The following is a 20,482-nucleotide window of genomic DNA, read 5'->3' on the forward strand; positions in this document are numbered from 1 at the left end:
CTCATTCCTGTGCTGCATTGAGAATATTATCTTCATAATGGTAAAGTTATCTCTTCTCTTCTCACACAACTACAGTCTTATTATAGTGAATAATATCTTTCCCCTTTAGTGTTACAGACTGTAATATAAAAGCTACTACAGGACATCATATTATATGAGGTTTATTTACTTTATCCTGCCCAGTGAATATTAAACCGGACTCCCTCATACATATTTACTACAGTAAATGAGGTACTTCTAGAAGCTTCTGATAGGCCAGTGTTGCAGATGTATACTGCAGTGTATTTGTCTGTATATTCACTGTGTGAAGAGAACTGAGCGACTGAGCATGCCTGACCAGAAGAGAAGACTGCCTACAGGACGTATCCCATGGCAACAAGCAAAAAACATGAGAGCATCCAGCCTATAGTGGCAGGGCTGCCTTTCAAAAGTAATTGATTGCTGATAATTATTTGTATTTGCAAATATTTTTCATTTCATATAATGCATCAGTTTAGACCTATTGTAAAACCCCTTTAACCCTTTGACCACCACAGTTATTATCTGCACTATGATGTTAGTGAATTCCCTTCTTCGATTGGATCATCAGGTTTACCAGTAACCCGAATTGAGACTGAAGAACACCTCTGCAGTCAGCCTGGGGAATCTAGAACCCAGATCTGTGTGTTGAGTACTCCCGCCGTTTATCCACACCCAGAGAAGGGTCAGACGTAGCGTATACACAGCGTATAGCACAGTGGCAAAATCTGCTGCACAGCTGGAAATATTCTCCTATGAGCAGGCACCCAGGGATACCTGCGGCAGTCCTGTGTGTGCAGTGAGGTTTGGAGGGAGGCATGCGCGTCACAGTCACTTTGGCGTGATGACCCCACCTCCAAACCTTACTACACACACAGTGCTGCCACGGGAAGCTCATAGTAGAATATACAGGCTATTTCCACTGCACAGCCTAAAATAACCTGCACGTAATCTACCTGGGACCCTACTCTAAAGGTCCTTTTACACTGGGCCTGCAATCAGCCAACAGATGCTTGTTCTTCGACTTATCACATCTTTTATGTAGCCCTAAAAAAATCATCTTTTGTCAGCAACACATCTCATCAGTAATGGAAGTAAACGGCCACACAAACTATTGTTTGAGGTGCTGTTTACTCCCAACAATTGGCCTTTGCAAAGGCTTTCTGTATCCTAACTGACTAAGTCAGTGCTCCTAATAACAATAATCTCCCCATGTAAAAGGACATTAAGTGTTGCCCTAATGGCAACCTGTGCCACAGTGATATCTAGTATAGAGTGGTAGCATACAGCTATTTTATTTTCAACTAAGATGCAAAATTAAATTGTTAAATAGTAATCCCTAAAAGGTTAAAAAAAAATTAAGAAGGGATTATTTAGGATAAAATAATTTTTATGTGCAGTGAACGTCAAGAGAAGGTCAAACCCGCCGAGAGCCCCTACACCTGAGCCTGCTGGCCAGGAAAGAAGGACAACAGGGGGAGAAGGGAAGGGTAAAAGTGATGTGGCACAAGGGGTGAGGGTGGAGAAAGATTTGGCACAGGGCACAGGGGAATAAAGTGGCACAGGGGGGTAAATGGGGAATGAAATGGCACAGGGGGAAGAAATGGCACAGGGATGAAGGGGGGGGGATGAAATGGCATAAGGGGTTGTAAAAAGCGGGTGATGAATTTGCACAGAGGGTAATAAAGGGGGAATGAAATGGCACATGGGGGATCAAGGGAAAATTATCTGGCACGGGGGGTAAGGAGGGGATGATTTGGCACAGGGCACAGGGGAATAAAGTGGCATAGGGTTTAAAGGGGGAATGAAATGGCACAGTGGTTCAAGGGGGGAGGAATGAAGTGGCATTGGAGGAATCAAGAAGGGGAATAAAATGGCACTGCGGGAGGGGGGGATAAAATGGTACAGGGAGAGATAAAGGGTGATTAAAGGGCACTGGGAGATTCTACTGTAATATTGTGTTTTATACGTAATTACGTTAAAGGTCACAGGGAGATTCTACTGTAATATTGCGTTTTATAGGTAATTACACTCTGGAGTAAGTGCAGTATTCGGTCATTTAGAAAGATTTTTGAGCCTTTTTTCCCAGAAGGGGACATCTCTCAATAGCGGACACTTTTTTTTCCCTGTCAATGTCCGCTATTGGGAGATTCTACTGTACTACGCTCACATATTAAAAGTAGCCCACAATTCGTGTATATGTCTGTATAGTACAATGTATACTATGGCATACCCATGGATCGTCTGAGTTCAGTAGTCTGAATATAGGGGTAAATTTATCATCCCTTGTACATCTGCATTTGTTGTAAAAAGTCACACATTTTTGTGCAAAGCTATTTTTTTTGTGTGACTATGCTGCTTTCACCATCCTGAAAAAAAAGGGTGGGCTTATATATATAGAAATAGCTGAAATCTTCTAGCTTGCACTGGAATTTTCTTATTTATGTTTTTATTGGTTTAGTTTTAAATTAAAACAAGAAACAAAACAACATCTACACAGGATTGAAATCCACAAAACACAGCAAAATACACTAAATTCAGGTAGGTAAAGCAGCTGTAGCTATAGTTTTATTAGAGGCCAGCATATCTTAATGAATCTGCAGAATCCAATGGGGGCAGGATGAAACGATTAGTAAATTCCCCCCACAATCTAGTCATTTCCAAGCACACTTCAGCCTCACCAGACTAGTTTTAAAAAAGACAGAACTAATTTGGGGCATGATGTAACACTCACGTTTCAGAAGACAGGAACCCCGGTGGATGTGGATCTGCTGGACCTGTGTGGCAGATGATTCGGACCGTAGCAGGGAGCGGAGTCTAAAGGGCTGCTGGTTTTAAAGTGCTGCTGTCTTGCTATGGCAGGCGGCACCCAGGTCGCTACCCCTGGCACGGCTCGACCACACAGGTGGCTCAGGAGATGCGAGACACAGGAGGGATAAGGCAACTCGTAGTCAGGATAGCAGAAGGTCAGGGCAGGCGGCACAGTAGCATAGTCAGGAACATAGCAAATGGTCATTAGGCAGGTGGCAAGGAGCAAGGTCAGGTCACAGAGCAAAGGATCAGATACACAGCAAGGCAAATACAGGAATGCTTTCTCTCAGGCTCAAGGCAACATAGATCTGGCAGGGAAGTGAGGAGGGTGGAGCAATTTTTCAATGAGCCACAGGGGAATTACACTAATGAGCGCACTGGCCCTTTAAATCTTAAAGTTCCGGCAAGCGCGCGCCCTAGGGGACGGGGACACGCACGGAGCAGAGAGGCAGACGCGGGGGCAGGAGAAACACCCGGTGAGTGACGGACTGGGGCTCGCAAGTGGACGCCTCCCGCAATGCGAGACCCAGCCCCACCGGCAGCAGCAGGTAACGGGACCATGCGCTCATGGCCAGCGTGGGCGGCCGTAGTGCATAACATAACACGACATGTACATTAGTTTTTTTGCACAATTTGAGTAAGATTTTGTGCGCGTTTTGCTAAGTAATTTTTTCTGGATTGCTCTATAATGTTTAACTTTACTTGTGTGCCATTAAAGCTTACCTGTCATATGACAGATAAAATGTATTTGCTTGTATATCTACCTCACTAGGTCCTGCAGATGCTTTATATGTCTTTTTTATATGTCTAGCATTTGTATTTGGCTCACAAATCCCTCTGTTCTGCTGCTCACTCATTTTGACGTCCACTGTTTAGGAAGGGGCGTGTCCGAGGAAAGCACTGAGCCCGCCCTCACTCACCATGCATTCACTTCCTTTCTGAGTCTGGTGTGCTGTGTCTCTTCATCCAATCACTGCTCTGTACCCCCTCATTTCTGTTTTCAGACATGAGTCTAATAGACAGGACAGGAGTGAGCAGAGAAGTGCTGGTCCCACGCTTCCTTCCTGCACTTTCCAGATTGCACTTCAGCTGAGACAAAGATGATTCTGCAGCTGGACAGGGCAGTGTTCTAAATGGTAGGGGGACCCATAGTGGTCTTTTTTTAAATAAGCCATTATTTCTATTAAAAGGAAATAAAAAATGTTGATGAAAGGTTAATATTTTGTCAAGATGTACAATATTTTGGATTTTGACATTGATCATTCAAAGATCAGGACACTGCAGATGAAGGAAACCCTGGAGCAAAGAATGCCTTAGGGTGCGTTCACACTGAGTAATTCAAGAGGAATTTATTCGAGTAATTCCTCTTGAATTCTCCGCTTCAAATTAATTCACATCTCCTCTGCCCATTGACTTTAATGTTTTTTCCACTGTCCTGTTCACACTGCGGAAATTCTGCTAGCGGAATTCCGACACTGAATTCCATTCCGCTTGAAGAAAGAGCATGTTCATTCTTCAAGCGGAATCCGCTAGCAGAATCCAATAGAAGTCAATGGTAAAAAAAAAATCCGCCCGACATCGTTTTGCGTGGAATTTGCACAGAATTTGTGCGGAAATGGCTGAAAAACCCTACACTTCTTTCTCCCCCATTTCCGCATGCAATTCCGTGCAAATTCCACGCAAATTCCGCACAAAAATAAAAAAATCCGCCCGTAAATTTTTCGACGTGAATTCCTCATGATTTGCTCAGTGTGAACGCACCCTTATGCTATTATCTCATGCTATTATCTCGCTGGATGAGTTTTTTTTGTTGTTGTTGGGAAGTCTGTATGTACTTCCCACAGTGTTCTGGTATAACATTTCAAAACAGCAGTCAGTTTTATGTTGGGAGTTATGTAATATTGCCACACCCTGCCAAAACCCCTTGTCTCCTTCATGACGATCAGTTTCAGAGTGACAGCTATGTGTTCACCAGCAGTTCCTTTTGTAGGAATCAGTCATCTATTACCTAGTGTGCCTTGGTATGGTACAGACTTAGTAGGTTCACAAGCAATGTACTGCTTCGGTAATGTATCTTTTATGACACACTAGTCCCATTGGTGTATACTGTTTGAAAGTGTCATGCTCATACAGCTTAGTAAATGCGGCTGTGTTTGAGTTGTCTCTAGAAAAGGCTAAAGTCCACGTCAGTCCATAATCTGCAGCAAAGCCAAATTCCTCGCCACATACCAGGTACGTAAGAAGTTTATTTACTTTTTTTTTTTTTTAACAGTTTGCAGTATCATGTAACCTGTATATTTTCCAGGAAGCAAACAGCGCACAGATACAAATATTATTGTCTGTCTCAGTATGACTTATATTACAAAAAAACAACTCAATGATCTGAATGCAAGAATGTTGTATTGTGCAGTGCGTTGAACGCACTGCACAATACAACATTCTTACATTCAGACCAACAGACTTGTTACTTGAATGGCTGCCGTCAATAGTACAGATGTAGCAGAGCTGAATCATTTAACTCTAAGTGACTTTCTGGATGAATGAAGTCTGAAGGCTGGATGAATTAAATAAGTGTTGCTAAATAATAAAGGTCAGCTTTATATGGAATATGTGTAGAGTATTATTAAGGGTTACTATGTAAGATCTAAGATGGATGTTAAGATATGAGCATGTCATCAAATGACGGGAAATCTTTATCTTCTGTGTCACGCACTCGATGAAGAGATACTTTCACTCTCAGTTGCCCATAGCAACCAATCAACTTGCTTCTTTCAGTTTTAACAAGGCCTCTGCAAAATGAAAGAAGCAATCTGATTGGTTGCTATGGGCAACTGGACAAATTTTCCTCTGGATAGGTTTTGATATATCTCCTCCAATGACCAGAGAACAAACAACCAGTATTTACAAAAAAGTAAGGCCGGGATCAATATCAATAAGGTCCATAGCCTTCCTCTTCATTTACAACCACATGAAGACCATTTCCAATGTGCCGTGAATGTACAGACCGTGTACCAGTACATTCTGTGGGCCTAGTTATAGAAAAATCACTCCAAATTTGCAAAATCGTCACCCCCGCTCCCTTACTTTCACATGTCGTTTTAGTACTGCTGCTTTTTTATATGGCAGAGGGATCTTTGGCCCTCTTAGGTTGACTGCAATCTTAGAATCTTTTATTGCAGGGGTGTCTAAGTTTTTTCTGCATTGGGTCAGAAATGTATTTGTGCATGAGCCGCAATTATTTTTCACTAAGAAAAAAATATATATATAAAGTAAAAGGTCTATATAAGATTTTAAATAGTATATAGATAAAAAATAAAATAAAAAATTACCGTAAGTGTGTGCCCTAACAACTATTTAATTTTTAAAAAGTTTATTGTCAAGAAACTTTTGACTTGTTGGTGCTTGCAGAAGGCTGCAGCTTCTCACACTGTTAGGCTGGGTTCACATCACGTTTTCTCCCATACGGGAGCGCATACGGCAGGGGAGAGCTAAAACCTCACGCTCCCGTATGCTTTCGTATGCGCTCCTGTATGTAATTAATTTCAATGAGCCGGCCGGAGTGAAACGTTCGGTCCGATTGGCTCATTTTTGCGCTGTATGCGCTTTTTCCCCGGACCTAAAATGTTTCACTCGAAATTAATTACATAATGGAGCACATACGGGAGCGCAAGGTTTTAGATCTCCCCTACCGTATGTGCTCCCGTATGGGAGAAAACGTGTAGTGAACCCAGCCTTACTATGCATTGACTGACTTAGTCTGCCTCAACCACTTTGAAAAACTGTGCAGGGTCACCCAGGTGAGGTCACGTCATAAGTAGCCTCCTTGACCTGAGACCACTATCATGCTTGAAACATCTTCAAGAGGACCACGGTCATGCTACGCAGGTGGGGGAGTTACACCATCATGCTGGTAATGCTTAGACGCTCTGTAGCACTCTTAGAGTGTCTTATTAGAGGTATGATTAAAGCTGGAGATCTCTGTCAGGACGCTCCTCCATGTTTGGTGGGCTGCATATGTCTCTATTGGTATTCCAAATAACAAAGACTTGCAAGCTTGTTGTGTTCTAGAGCAGTGTTTCTGGACCTTCTGTGCCAGGTAATCCCTACACAACGGGACACTGTAATGAACATAAGAAAAGTGCAAAATGAGAACAGTACAGATACCATCCAGCGATATACCCCATGTAGTATATAAACCACATAGTTACTTAGTTTGTCAAGATAAATCTATGCAAAGTGGAAGCATATTACACTAAGACTAATAAATATGCTGTATTTTAAAACTCAGTTTAAGGCCCCGTTCACACTACGGAATTCCCACTGAATTTCCGGGCGGAATTCCGCGGTGTGAACTTTAACATTAGTGTGAACGGGTTTCCGCGAGACCCGTTCACACTGCGGAATTTCAGCGGCGGAAAGAACATGTTCATTCTTTGCACAGATTCCGAATGCACTGCATAGCCGTCAATGGTGACGGCTCAGTGCCCCTCGGCCCTAGCGCCAAAGTATTTTCGTCGGCGGTCGCCAGGCGGAAGCTCCGCTCGCGGATGAATTCATCCGCGAGAATTCCGTAGTATGAACGGGGCCTAAGCCTCAAAAAAAGTATTATTTTGCAAGTCCTGTCTGTTTTTTTTTTTTTTTTTACTACAGCAAATGCTAATATACAGTTTGCAAAACCATATTTGATTAGACGAGAAACGGCCAAAAATAGTCCCTTAAAAGTTCCAAAAAATAATTTTTAAAAAGGGCCAAAAGAAGTCCCTTAATTCAATGGGAGGGACTGCAGTTTTTGAGACAAAAAAACATAATTTTATTTGGATATTTCACCTCTCACAATAAATCCCAAAATAAACATTGGTTTAGATTTATTTGAAGAGAATAAATAGGTTATATTAAACCAAGCACAGGAGCTTGTTGTGATGGAAATTTTGGAATTTTTTATTTTAAAATATAGATATAGAACATCTACAAACTAGGTGGAAAAGTCCCATAGATTGCTTACAGTAAAACTTCTATTTATCGTTCAGAGGAAGTCAGCCTCTTCTTCTGCCTAATAGATCTATTGTGTCACTCTGTTTTCCTAATGTGTGGGTTTCCTGTATGTTTTTATAGTGTGTACGGAGGAGGACAGTTTCTTTTTCTTGTTCCACTTATGCACCCAATATTAATATTTATCTATGTCTCTATTTTTCTATTTCTCTCTATGTAACTCTATTTGTCATTTTAACTGTCTAGTTATCTCATGCACATTTTAATAGTTGCAATATATAAGACTGAAATCATTTAAATATAAACATTTTATAAATAGGGCACTGCTCTGAATAGTAAGGCTAGGACTACAGAACGACTTTGGTTATGTGACACAAAGATTGCGCCATGTCGTCTGTGATATTAGTGAATGGTGTTGCATGTTAAATGCAACAAAGCATGATTGTGACATGACTGTCGCAACAATCCATCTTTGGTTGCTGGTCACAAGTTGAATATGACTTTACCACCATTGACCTCAATGCATGTTGCATGCAACTTTTTATGACTTTTCTGTGATTTGGCTATTTTGTTAACAGCCAAGTTGCAACTGTAATACACAGAGCTAGGGAATGCCTGAGTGCACCAAACCAACTAATTTGCATATTAAGATTACAGATGATATATATAGAAAAATGAGAAATGAAAAAAAAAACATAAAAACACTTTAATCATAGTAACATAGTTCATGAGGTTGAAAAAAGACCAGAGTCCATCAAGTTCAACATATATCCCTACTGAGTCCCTACTGAGTTGATCCAGAGGAAGGCAAAAAAAAACTCATACTAGAGGTAAAAATTCCTTCCCGACTCCAATATGGCAGTCAGAATAAATCCCTGAATCAACATTCTGTCCCTATAAATCTAGTATACATAACCAGCGATGTTATTACTCTCCAAAAATGCATCCAGACCCCTTTTGAACTCTTTTACAGAGTTCACCATGACCACCTCCTCTGGGAGAGAATTCCACAGTCTCACTGCTCTTATAGTAAAGAACCCCTTGCTGTGCTGGTGTAGAAAACTTCTTTCCTCTAAACGAAGAGGATGCCCCCTTGTTATAGATACAGTCCTGGGTATAAATAGGTTATGGGAGAGATCTCTGTACTGCCCCCTGATTTATATATATTTATACATAGTTATTAGGTCGCCCCTATGCCTTCTTTTTTGTAAACTAAATAACCCTAATTCTGATAATCTTTCTGGGTACTGTAGTCCTCCCATTCCCCGTATTACCCTGGTTGCCCGTCTTTGAATCCTCTCCAGCTCAACTATATCTTTCTTGTACACTGGTGCCCGGTACTGTACACAGTATTCCATGTGTAGTCTGACTAGGGATTTGTACAGCGGTAGAATTATTTCCTTGTCGTGGGCATCTATGCCCCTATTGATGCACCCCATGATTTTATTAGCCTTGGCAGCAGCTGCCGGACACTGGTCACTACAGCTAAATTTACTGTTAACTAAGACTCCTAAGTCCTTTTCTATATCAGTCATCCCAAGTGTTCTCCCATTTAATACATAATCCCAGCCCGGATTTTTCCTCCCCATGTGCATTACCTTACATTTATCAGTGTTGAACCTCATTTGCCACTTCCCAGCCTAAACCTCTAACCTATCCAGATCCAGTTGTAATAGTGCTCTGTCCTCTATTGTGTTTACCGCTTTACAGAGTTTTGTATCATCTGCAAAGATTGTTACTTTACTATTCAACCCCTCTACAAGGTCATTAATAAATATATTAAACAGAACAGGACCCAAGATGGACCCCCTCTGGTACCCCACTAGTAACAGTCACCCAATCAGAATAGGTACCATTAATAACCACCCTCTGTTTCCTATCACTGAGCCAGTTACTTAGCCACTTACACACATTGTCCCCCATCCCGATCCTTCTCATTTTATGCACCAACCTTTTATGTGGCACCGTACCAAATGCTTTGGAAAAATCCAGATATACGACATCCAGCGATTGCCCCTGGTCCAGTCTGGAGCTCACCTCCTCATAGAAGCTGATCAGGTTAGTTTGGCAGGACCGATCCCTCATAAAGCCATGCTGATATGGAGTCATACAAGATATTCCAAAATAGCATCTCTTAGAAAACCCTCAAACAATTTACATACAACAGAGGTTAAACTAACAAAGTCTATAATTGCCGGGGTCACCTTTTTGTTCCCTTTTTAAATATTGGTACCACATTTGCTATGCGCCAGTCCAGGGGAACAGTCCTTGTTGCTATAGATCTAGTCCCGGAATATTAAAAATAGGGGTCTGTCTATAACATTACTTAATCCCTTTAGAACACGGGGGTGAATGCCATCCGGACGTGGTGATTTGTCTGTTTTGATTTTTTGTAGGTGGCACTGTACTTCTTCCTGGGTTAGACAGGTGACCTGTACTGGGGAGTTTACCTTATCTCACTGTATTTCACTTGCCATTTCATTTTCCTCAGTGAATACAGTGGAGAAGAATTTGTTTAATATATTTGCTTTTTCCTGATCCCCGTTTATAATTTCTTCCCCATCATTTTTTAAGGGGCTCACACTTTCATTTTTGAACTTTTTGTTATTATTATAGTTAAAGAACATTTTGAGGTTAGTTTTACTCTCTTTAGCAATGAGTCTTTCTGTATTTATTTTTGCGGCTTTTATTTGTTTTTTACATATTCAGCATTTTTCTCTATAGCTTTTTAATGCTTCTTCACTGCTGTCCTGTGTTAGTATTTTAAATGCTTTATTTTTGTCATTTATTGCCCCTTTGGTTTTCTTTTATTTCTGACCCTTTTATTCTCATAAGGTATATATTTATTACAGTGATAATTTAACATGGCACTATTCGGCCATGTTCACAAGTCAGAATTTGAATTCAACGGTATTCTGCTGCTCTGGGCACACGGCTGAATTTTCGTGACAGATGTTTCTGGCACGACAATTCTAATTTCCGTGTCCGCACAAAGAATAAACACTTTCCTTCTTTGTGCAGAGTCTGCACGGAATGCATAACTGTCCAGGAGACAAAACATTTTTGACGGGTGCCCCACAGTTTGTGTAATGTCTGCATGGAGATTCACTGTGTGGACATTCCGTTGTGTGAACAAAGCCTTAGGCTGTCCCTGCAGGTTAGTGCGGGTGAAGATGATGTCAGTTTTCATTTAAACTCTAAACTCTAAGGGCTAGTTCACACGAGCATATTTTTATTAAATGGATACATAAAGAAAGAAGGACTGCACTTCGGGGAACACAAGCAGCTTTATTCTAGAAAATGCACAGCATCAGACATCATGCAGGAATCATTCCAAACAGCGTAGGGTCAGGAAAGTGGGCGAGTGGAACACAGGTGTGGAGTAGGGCAACGAATCGTTTCATGTCATAGGTGACGCTTCATCCGGCCTCTCTGAGGGGGAAGCTCCCAGGGTTTTTATACATGGGCAAAAGTGGGAAAAACCCTTAGCAACAGCAAAAACCAAATTGTGTAATAAAATATGCTAGAAAATAAAAACATAGTTTCAATGCATAATTAAAATCAACAAAATCAGGGAAATCACAAAACGTGACGTGCAACAACCAAAAAAGGCCAATAATTATAAAAACTAGGAGAAATCGCTACACTCGTTTAGCCCCAGAGCTCCAGTGGCATCCAAATGGATGATACACTTGGCTTCCTGCTGTAGCAAACGAGTGTCGCGATCCATCCCAGGCCTTGAATAAACTCTTTCAAGACCCATAAATTTTAATTCAGCAGGACTGCTGCTATGAATCTCCTTAATATGGGAAATGAAACAAGTTGCTCCCTTCTCTGTCCTAAGAGAATAAAGGTGTTCTTGAATGCAATGAAAAAGGGGTCTTTTTGTTTTCCCCACATAAAATCTACCACATGGGCAGCAAATGCAGTAGACTACGTGGGTACTCTTGCAAGTTATGAACTGGAAATTCCGTTTAACTAAATTATGTTTCCTACTCGGAAATTCCGTTTAACTAAATTATGCTGACAAAAAGAGCAGCTCTTGCAAGGAAAATTACCCAGAGGGATCGTGTCATGTAACCAATTCGTAGACCTTTTGTGGACTATTTGTTTTTACTTATTTTTAATGTAATCTCCTATTGTGCCTGTTCTTTTGAAAGTCATTATTGGTTTATGAATTGCAACATGCTTAAAATCAGGATAATTTTCAATCATAAACCAATGCCTTTATATTGAATTTTTAATGACCTGATTAAGAGGTGTATTTCTAAATGCAAACATGAATCTTTTCTTCCTGTCATGTTCTTTCCACCTACGGCTTTTACTGGTAAGTAATATGTTCCTATCGAGATTTTTGGCTCTACCCAGAGCTGCTTCAATTATATTCAGGACAACCTCTCTGCATTAATCGAGATTTTAAATCTTCTGCCTGTTGCAAAAAGACCCCAAAATCACTATTTACTCTTCGTACCATCTGACTTTAAGGGATAGAGTTTTTTACATGTGGTAAATGTGAACTTTTATAATGTAGCAGAGAGTTTTTAACTATTTCCTTCCTATAGCCTGATGTGGAGATGTTGCCATTGGTTACATCGATGTTCACATTGAGAAAGTCAAGGTGAGTATTAGAGAATAGCGAACTTACAGTAAATTCGATTCATCACGAACTTCTCTGCTCGGCGGTTGCTGACTTTTCCTGCATAAATTAGTTCAGCTTTCAGGTGCTCCCATGGGCTGGAAAAGGTGGATACAGTCCTAGGAGACTCTTTCCTAGGACTGTATCCACCTTTTCCAGCCCACCGGAGCACCGGAAAGCTGAACTAATTTATGCAGGAAAAGTCAGCAACCGCCGAGCTGAGAAGTTCGTGACGAATCGAATATACTGTAAGTTTGTTCATCTCTAGTGAGTATCACCGAAATGGCTTGTAAAGAACATATTAGCGTGATTGTTTAAATGAAAGTAGGTAACAAAGGCTTCAAACTCTTCTCTAGTGCCATCCCACACTACTAGCACGTCATCAACATACCGGAGATATAATTTAAGATGACGGGTGAAAGGGTTGGCACTAGAGAAGATGATCACAAGGTTTCATAACAGAAAGTGAAGTGCTGGCACTGCTCTCCCTCTATATTCTCCCTTGAATAGTCTATATGCGCACTCTAGCTAGCAGCGTGTCTTCATGTGGTGGTGCTCATGTACTACGATAGTGATAAGGTGAATGCAAATCCATATAGTTAAGAAGAAAGTACAGGCAACTCACCACGTTGTAGTAACTTCGTGTTTATTGCTGGGACATGCAGGTAAAGCGGCTTCACGCCACACCGGGATGCCGAACACTAGTGCGTTAACCGATGACAGCTGTTTCTTTCCTTTCAGGAACTTCAACAGATCGTCTCTGAAGTTCCTGAAAGGAAGATCTGTTGAAGTTCCTGAAAGGAAAGAAACAGCTGTCATCGGTTAACGCACTAGTGTTCGGCATCCCGGTGTGGCGTGAAGCCGCTTTACCTGCATGTCCCAGCAATAAACACGAATTTACTACAACGTGGTGAGTTGCCTGTACTTTCTTCTTAACTATATGGACTAGAGAAGATGAGTTGGCTCCCTAAGTGTCCTGCATATGTACAGAACACGGGGGACACCATACCCGTCCCCTGTGTCTGTCTGTACCATTGTGTATCATACATGAAATTTTTTTTCCTCCAAAATGAACTTCAAAGAAGTAGAAACAAAACGCCAAAGGAATCTGACTTATCCGTATGGGACAAAAAATTGCCCATAGCCTGTACACCCACATCATGGGGGATGCGGGTGTACAGACATTCAGCATCAATCGACGCTAGATGGAATCCGCTCTGCCACACAAAAACATCCAGTCGCCGAGCTGATCCCCGCAACTAGAGGTCGCCCTGGGGGTCACCACTGCGACTTATGCACCTTCAATAATAAATACCATCTAGCAGGGACAGGATTTTTGGGTAATAGACGTTCGGCTGTCTCTTCTGCCAATACCCCCATCTCCATGCTGACCCTTAAGAAGGTGCGCAATCTATCAATAACTCATTTAGTTTGGTCACTGGTACACCTTTCATAAGTTTCTGTGTTAGAGAGGTGGTTATTAACCTCCCAATTGTGGTCTGTTTTTATTAAAACTTGCAGCGTGTTACCCAATGCGAGTTTGAAAGAGGAAGGGCTCTCCACAGAAGATTTTTGGCAGCAGAAAGTCAGCTCCTGAAAACCTGCTTCAGGCCGTATTGACTTCAATAGGGTCTGCAGCAGATTTTTCGCAGTTGAGACTCCGCTGACGAAAATTTGCAGCGGAGAGCTTGCCCTCTTTCAAACTCGCAGTGGGAAACATGCTGCAAGTTTAAATGAAAATAGGCTTATGTGTGTGTTTGTGTGTGGGGGTGGGGGGTGGCGATGCTCTGAGGGAGATAGCAGTTTAGTGATGTGGCTCCCGCTCCCTGAGGCCTCCTGCATGTAATCTTCATCCATGACCCGCACTTACATGATAGGGAGAACCTCCCGCAGATCCCAGAAGGGATCCTCCGTCCATCAGTCCTCTTCCTCCATGCCTCCCGGTGGCATTACCCGCTTTCTCCGGGAAGACATCCGCCATTGGTGGCCCACGGCTGGTCTCTGGTCCCTCTCCAGCAGTGCTTCCTCTCTCCGGACCAGCTCTCCTGGACAGACACAGCAGCCCCCTCCTGTCGCAGCGAGGGCTGCGTTTCGGCCATGCTCTCCCTCTGCTGCTGCTATAGACACTCCAGCGCACACTCCAGCACAGAGTGGCCGACGTTTTCTGGGCCTGCGCCCTCCCTTCTGGCCGGCCCTGCAACAGAGCCTCCTGACAGCCAGGCTCAGGTCCCGCAGCAAACTTCCTGGGACCCCCGGTCTCCTGGATACCTTGCCTCTGTGTCCCCCAAGGTGGGCTCACTTTCTCATCAGCCCACCTGCCCTGCGACTCTCTGCCTCCCCTCCTCAGGCCCAGCAGACACCATCTTGGGCCTCCCTGGTAGCAGGCTCTCCCTCACCCCTGAACTCTGCCCTTGTTTCCCACCCCCTTGCACCTGCTGAGAGAGCTACTGTGGGCCACCTACCTGCCTCACCTGCTCCATCTGTGGATTGGGCCCTACCACTAGATCCATCTACTCGGGTCTCACCTGCTTGTTCACCCGGAGATACCCTGCTGCTCTCCCCTGGATCATCTACCTGTCCTCCTGAACCACAGAGGATGTCCCATGCCAGTAAGCTGAATGCTGGGACCCCCCGCTTCACCTCCCAGCTGGGTTCACCCTCCCTACCAGGGTTTCTGCTTTGCCTCAACCTGCTCTTGAAGGAGTGTCCTGGGATACTATTTCTGATGCTGATTTGGAGTGTTCAGGCATGCCTGTGAGTTCTCCTGCTCCTCCTGAGTGGAGTCAGCTCCTTTCCCAGATACCTACTAAGGAGGATTTCCGCTCCCTGATCTCAGAGGTTAAGGACATTTGTCGGGCAGAGATATCTGCTCATGTTTCTGACAGGGTTGAGGGGCTTGAGGAGGCGCATGGTTCTACCAGAGCTTTTGTCGCCCAGCTGCAATCTACTATTGCCTCTCAATCGGACCTTCTGTGTGATCTGCAGAACCATGTTGAGGATCTGGATAACTGTGGGAGACACAACAATATTCGAGTCCGGGGGCTTCCAAAGGCAGCTCGGTAGGAAGACCTTCATGTGACTTTGGAGGCTATTTTCAATATCGTCCTTGGTGAATCCCCGTCTCACAAGATAAAATTGGATAGGGCACACCGTGCTCTCCGTCCTAGATCTTCTACAGGCTCCCCCAGGGACTTAATTTGCTGTGTATCTGACTTTCAGCTGAAGGAGGCGATTATGACAAAGGCCCATTCTCTGCGGAACTTTGACTTTGATGGGGCCCCCATGCAATTGTATCAGGACTTGTCTTGGATCACCCTGCGGAAGAGGCGGTTTCTTCAGCCTCTTCTTTCTGCTCTACGAAGTAATCAGGTGTCATATCGATGGGGCTTTCCATTTGCTCTCCATGCCCATAAGGATGGACGCTCTGCTGTTTTGCGGTCCTACTCTGACCTCCTAGCTTTTTGTTCCACTCTGGATATGGACTGGGGTCTTACTCCCCCTCCGCCCCATCTCCCCCTGTGTGGCAACCTGTTCGCAAATGACGATCTGGGATGGGTAGTAAACCTGCCTATTCTGGTCCTTGGTGCCCAACATCTGCTCCTCCTTGAAGTGGACTGTATTCCGGTTTGCTTGTTTACCTGAGTTCCTGTGGCTACTTCGGCAGCCTCTGCGGTGCTCATTCTCTTCTGGGTTATATTGTTTTTTTTGTCATGTCTTTAGTTTTACTCTGTTTTTTATTGTTTTCATTTGCAATAGACATGTATTTTGCTACTTAATGGTCACTTTTTACTTCTAGGCAGAATGGTCCTCTTTCAGTTCGTTCTCCTCTGGTGTAGTTTTCTCTCTCACCTCCCCTCAGAGGCTGTGTCAATTGGTTTGGTGCCCTTGAGGTGTTGATTTCCATGGTTTTTGATGTGTTTCTTTGCCTCCTCACGGACCTTTGGGTCATTGGTCTGTTTTTGGATGTGTTTTCTGTTTCGTTTTGTTGTGTCTTACTTGTCGTCTGATCTCCTTCCCAGTCCTTGTTTTTCCCCTCTTCTTTTTTCCTTCTCCAGGCTCAATGGGATTGGATCTCCTGCTCCTGGACTCTGCTGTGAGAAATCTCCCTTCTGTAATGGTCTTCTTCGCTCTCTGGGCCTTGGTGAGTGTCCTTGTTCCTTAGCATTTTTCTCCCCTTGGTATCCGTTATGGTCAGGTGTGTCTCTAAATGTGAAGGGACATTGCATTTCTTCAGGAGACGCACGTTGATCGTACTGGCTTCCTCCAGTTTTTACATCACCTCTATCCCCAGGTTTTTTCAACCACCTCAGATAGGAAAGTTGCCGGGGTGGCCATTTTGATCTCTAGGTCCTGCCCTGTTCAGGCAGCTTCATGCTTTGTAGATCCTGGGGGGCGCTATGTTATTGTTGAAGGTTCTGTGGGGGGGGCGGAGGGGTAAACCCTTACTTCTCTGTAATATCTATGCCCTGAAATCTTCCCAAATTCCTTTTCTCCGCAGGGTTCTTGCAAAGCTCCACAGGTATCCTCCATCTGCAGTTTTTTGAAGAGTGATTCACTCCTCCTCTTTGTAGGATCTCTGGTGTATAAACCATCCAACGGGCCGGCCTTTTTCTTTTTTTTCTCACCCCCATCAGTTGCATACGTGTATTGACTACTTTTTGGGGAACCTCCCAATGGTGCGTATGCTTATGGATGCCCTTTTGGAACTGATTTCCTGGTCAGACCATAGTCCAGTCTTACTTTCCTTTTCTCCTCAGTCTACTCCTGCCCGTCGCTGTCATTGGCGTCTTAATGACTCTATGCTCAAGTTTACACACTCCCGGGATTCAATCCAGGCATGCATTTCTGAGTATTTTGCTGACAATGATGGCTCTGTTTCCTTGCAGGTTATTCTCTGGGAAGCAAATAAGTCAGTGGTCCGGGGTCACTCTATTGCCCTGGGATCTCGTCTGAAAAAAGATGTCTTGGCTCATGCTCAGGAGCTTTGCAACAAGATCTCTCGACTGGAGGCTTCTCTTTTGGTTTCTTCGTCTCTCTTGGTGCTGAGGCGACTTGTTGCGGCATGTGCTAAATTGGGTGATCTGGCTCTTCAGAAGGTTGAGCTCCTCCTTCTCTATGATAAACAACTTTTTATGAAAAGTGCAATAAGGTCTATACTATGCTCGCACACGCCTGCGTGACCGTGCTACGGCCCAGTCTCCCTCGGCCGTGAAGAATGCTGTAGGTACTCTTCACTATCACCCTGAGGCCTCTTCTTGGACTATTATTCTAAACTTTATTCCCTTCCTTCGCAACTCCCATCTGACCAGGGGGAGTGTGATGCTGCCTTGCATTCCTTTTTGTCGCAATGTAATAACTTACCGACCCTTTCACCCTCTGATCGTGCTGTCTTGAACGCACCGATCACTCCCGAGCGGGGCTCTCCCCTGGTCCAGATGGCTTTACTTATTTGTACTTTAAGACTTTTGCCTCTCTTCTATTGCCTAGACTCGTTTCTCTGTTTAACTCTTTTCTGAGGGGTGAGGAGAACCCGCAATCCTTTCTATATTCCTCAGTGACTCTTATCCCTAAACCGGGTAAGGACCCCCATGATTGTTCGAGCTACAGACCCATTGCCCTTCTCAATTCGGACCTGAAGCTGTTTACTAAAGTCTTGGTGGCTCACCTTGGTAGCTTTCTTCCTTCCCTTATTCAGAAAGATCAGGTTGGCTTTATCCCCTGTCGCCAAGGAGGTGATAATACCAGATGGGTAGTGGGTCTGATAGACTTGATCAATTGGCGTTCTCAGCATGCCTTGGTTCTTAGCCTTGAGGCAGAAAATTCCTTTGATAGGTTGAGCTGGCTGTTTATTCCCTCCATTTTCTCCAACTTACTCACTATATGTCCTCAACCCTGGGCTCCACGGTGGTCTCTCTGCCCACAGGCTGTGAAAAATTATGCTGTCAGGGGCCACAGGTAAAGGGTCTCCTTTCAGCTATTTACTCCACTCCCCTGGGAGGAGGCTTTGAACACTTGTATAACTATCCCCAGTGGTGGGTGATTTGGGAGAGGGCTTCCAAGGCTCCAATATGTACGGCTTATAAGGAAACCCAGTTTAAAATGCTTATGGGTTGGTACCATACCCCTGAACTTCTCAATAGATTGAACCCTTCCATTCCTCCGCAGTACTGGCGTTGTGGGGTGTTGATTGGGTCCACATTTCATATTTTCTTGTCCACTTATAGTGGGCTTTTGGAGAGTGGTGGCCCATTTAGTCTGCTCAGTCCTGGGGGTTTCTGTGCCTCTTGACCCGCTGGTTTACCTTCTGCATTTGTCATATGGGGCTTTATCCCAAAAGCCGTTTAAACTCTTTATGCATATTGTTTTAGCCGCCAAAAACGCTGATTGCTAAATATTGGAAGCAGACGCTCCCCCCTCAGAGCGTGATTTTTTCGCCCGTATTTGTGAGATCCAATCCCTTGAGTCATTGACTGCTTCTCTGAATAATACAGTGCTGCTATTTTTGTCTGTCTGGGATCAGTGGGATCACTTTACTAACCGGCAACCTCCTTGAGCTACCTCTCCTCCCAATGCGCCGTTGGCTTTCCATTTTTCTTGTCTTTTCCTTTTCTCCTGTATGTCTGTTTGATGTTGACTATTTTTTGTTGTTTGTTTTGTGTTTTTTTTTTGTGTGTGTACTTTGAGCTCAAGTTTAGCTTACGAATTTCATACAAAATGTTATGTTACATGATTTATGCTGTTTCCTGATTTTGCCTTAACGTTGACTACTGTATGCCGTTTGTGCTTGGTTATCCGAGTTCTCCCAGTCTGTTTTATTCGATGCTTGTTGATGACCTGCATTTTGCTGTATTTCTTATGTTGAAAATCTTTAATAAAAATGTCAGTTTAAAAAGGAAAATACGCTTGCATGAAAGAGCCCTAAGACTGGGTTCACATACAGTGGGGATCAAAAGTTTGGGCACCCCAGATAAAAATTTGTATTAATGTGCATAAAGAAGCAAAGGAAAGATGGAAAAATCTCCAAAAGGCATCGAATTACAGATTAGAAATTCTTATAATATGTCAACAAAAGTTAGAATTTATAGCATGCACTGCCCCCTTTAAAAAGCTGAGACCTGCCAGTATCATGGATTGTTCTCAATCATCATCTGGGAAGACCAGGTGATGTCAATCTCAAAGGTTTTAAATGCCCAGACTCATCTGACCTTGCCCCAACAATCAGCACCATGGGTTCTTCTAAGCAGTTGTTGAGAAATCTGAAACTGAAATTAGTTGACGCTCCCAAAGCTGGACAAGGCTATAAGAAGATAGCAAAACGTTTTCAGATGTCAATATCCTCTGTTTGGAATGTATTTAAGAAATTGCAGTAATCAGAAACAGTGGAAGTTAAAGCAAGATCTGGAAGACCAAGAAAAGTATCAGACAGCACAGCTCGCAGAAAAATAAAAATGTACCTGGGGTGCCCAAACTTTTGATCCACACTGTATGTCCAGCATCTGACTCATAACTCTGAATCGAGCCTTAAAGCCTTAAGATGTCTGGGGGCAGAGTACCCCTTTAAAGGAGAACTACGGGATTGAAAAATGTATCCCCTATCTTAAGGATAGGGGATAAGTTTCAGATCGCGGGGGGTCCGACTGCTGGGGCCCCCCGCGATCTCCTGTACGGGGCCCCGGCTCTCTGGTTAGAGAGGGTGTGTTGACCACTGCACGAAGCAGCGGCCGACACACCCCCTCCATACATTGCTATGGGAGAGCCGGAAATTGGCGAAGGCAGCGCTTCGGCTCTCCCATAGCAGTAAATGGAGGGCGCGTGTCAGCCGCCGCCTCGTGCGGTGGTCGACACGTGCTCTCTATGCCGAGAGCCGGGGCCCCCGTACGGGAGATCGTGGGGGGGGGGGGGCCCAGCGGTCGGACCCCCGCGATCTGAAACTTATCCCCTATCCTTAGGATAGGGGATAAAATGTTCAATCCCGTAGTTCTCCTTTAAGCTTGCTGCAACTGATGACACAACTGAAGACAACATGCA

At 43.8% G+C, this 20,482-nt stretch overlaps 1 protein-coding gene across 5 annotated transcripts in view; it reads left to right on the forward strand.

Annotated features, from left to right (window-relative positions):
• UNC13D (unc-13 homolog D) overlaps positions 1-20,482 on the forward strand; it is a 144,580-nt gene continuing 124,098 nt past the window's right edge. The window contains exons 1-2 of one of the 5 annotated variants that reach the window (XM_056549659.1): positions 1-40; positions 4,998-5,061. Coding sequence is in view for 2 of the 5 variants with exons in the window: in XM_056549658.1 (XP_056405633.1) it covers positions 38-40 (3 nt within the window). In the remaining 3 variants the exon portion in view is untranslated. Of the gene's footprint in view, positions 41-3,901; positions 3,966-4,997; positions 5,062-5,723; positions 5,741-20,482 lie in introns of those variants that run through there. The other 4 variants (XM_056549658.1, XM_056549657.1, XM_056549663.1 and 1 more) reach the window with 4 other exon arrangements.

Source organism: Hyla sarda, chromosome 13, assembly GCF_029499605.1.
Source record: "Hyla sarda isolate aHylSar1 chromosome 13, aHylSar1.hap1, whole genome shotgun sequence".
NCBI lineage: Eukaryota > Metazoa > Chordata > Amphibia > Anura > Hylidae > Hyla > Hyla sarda.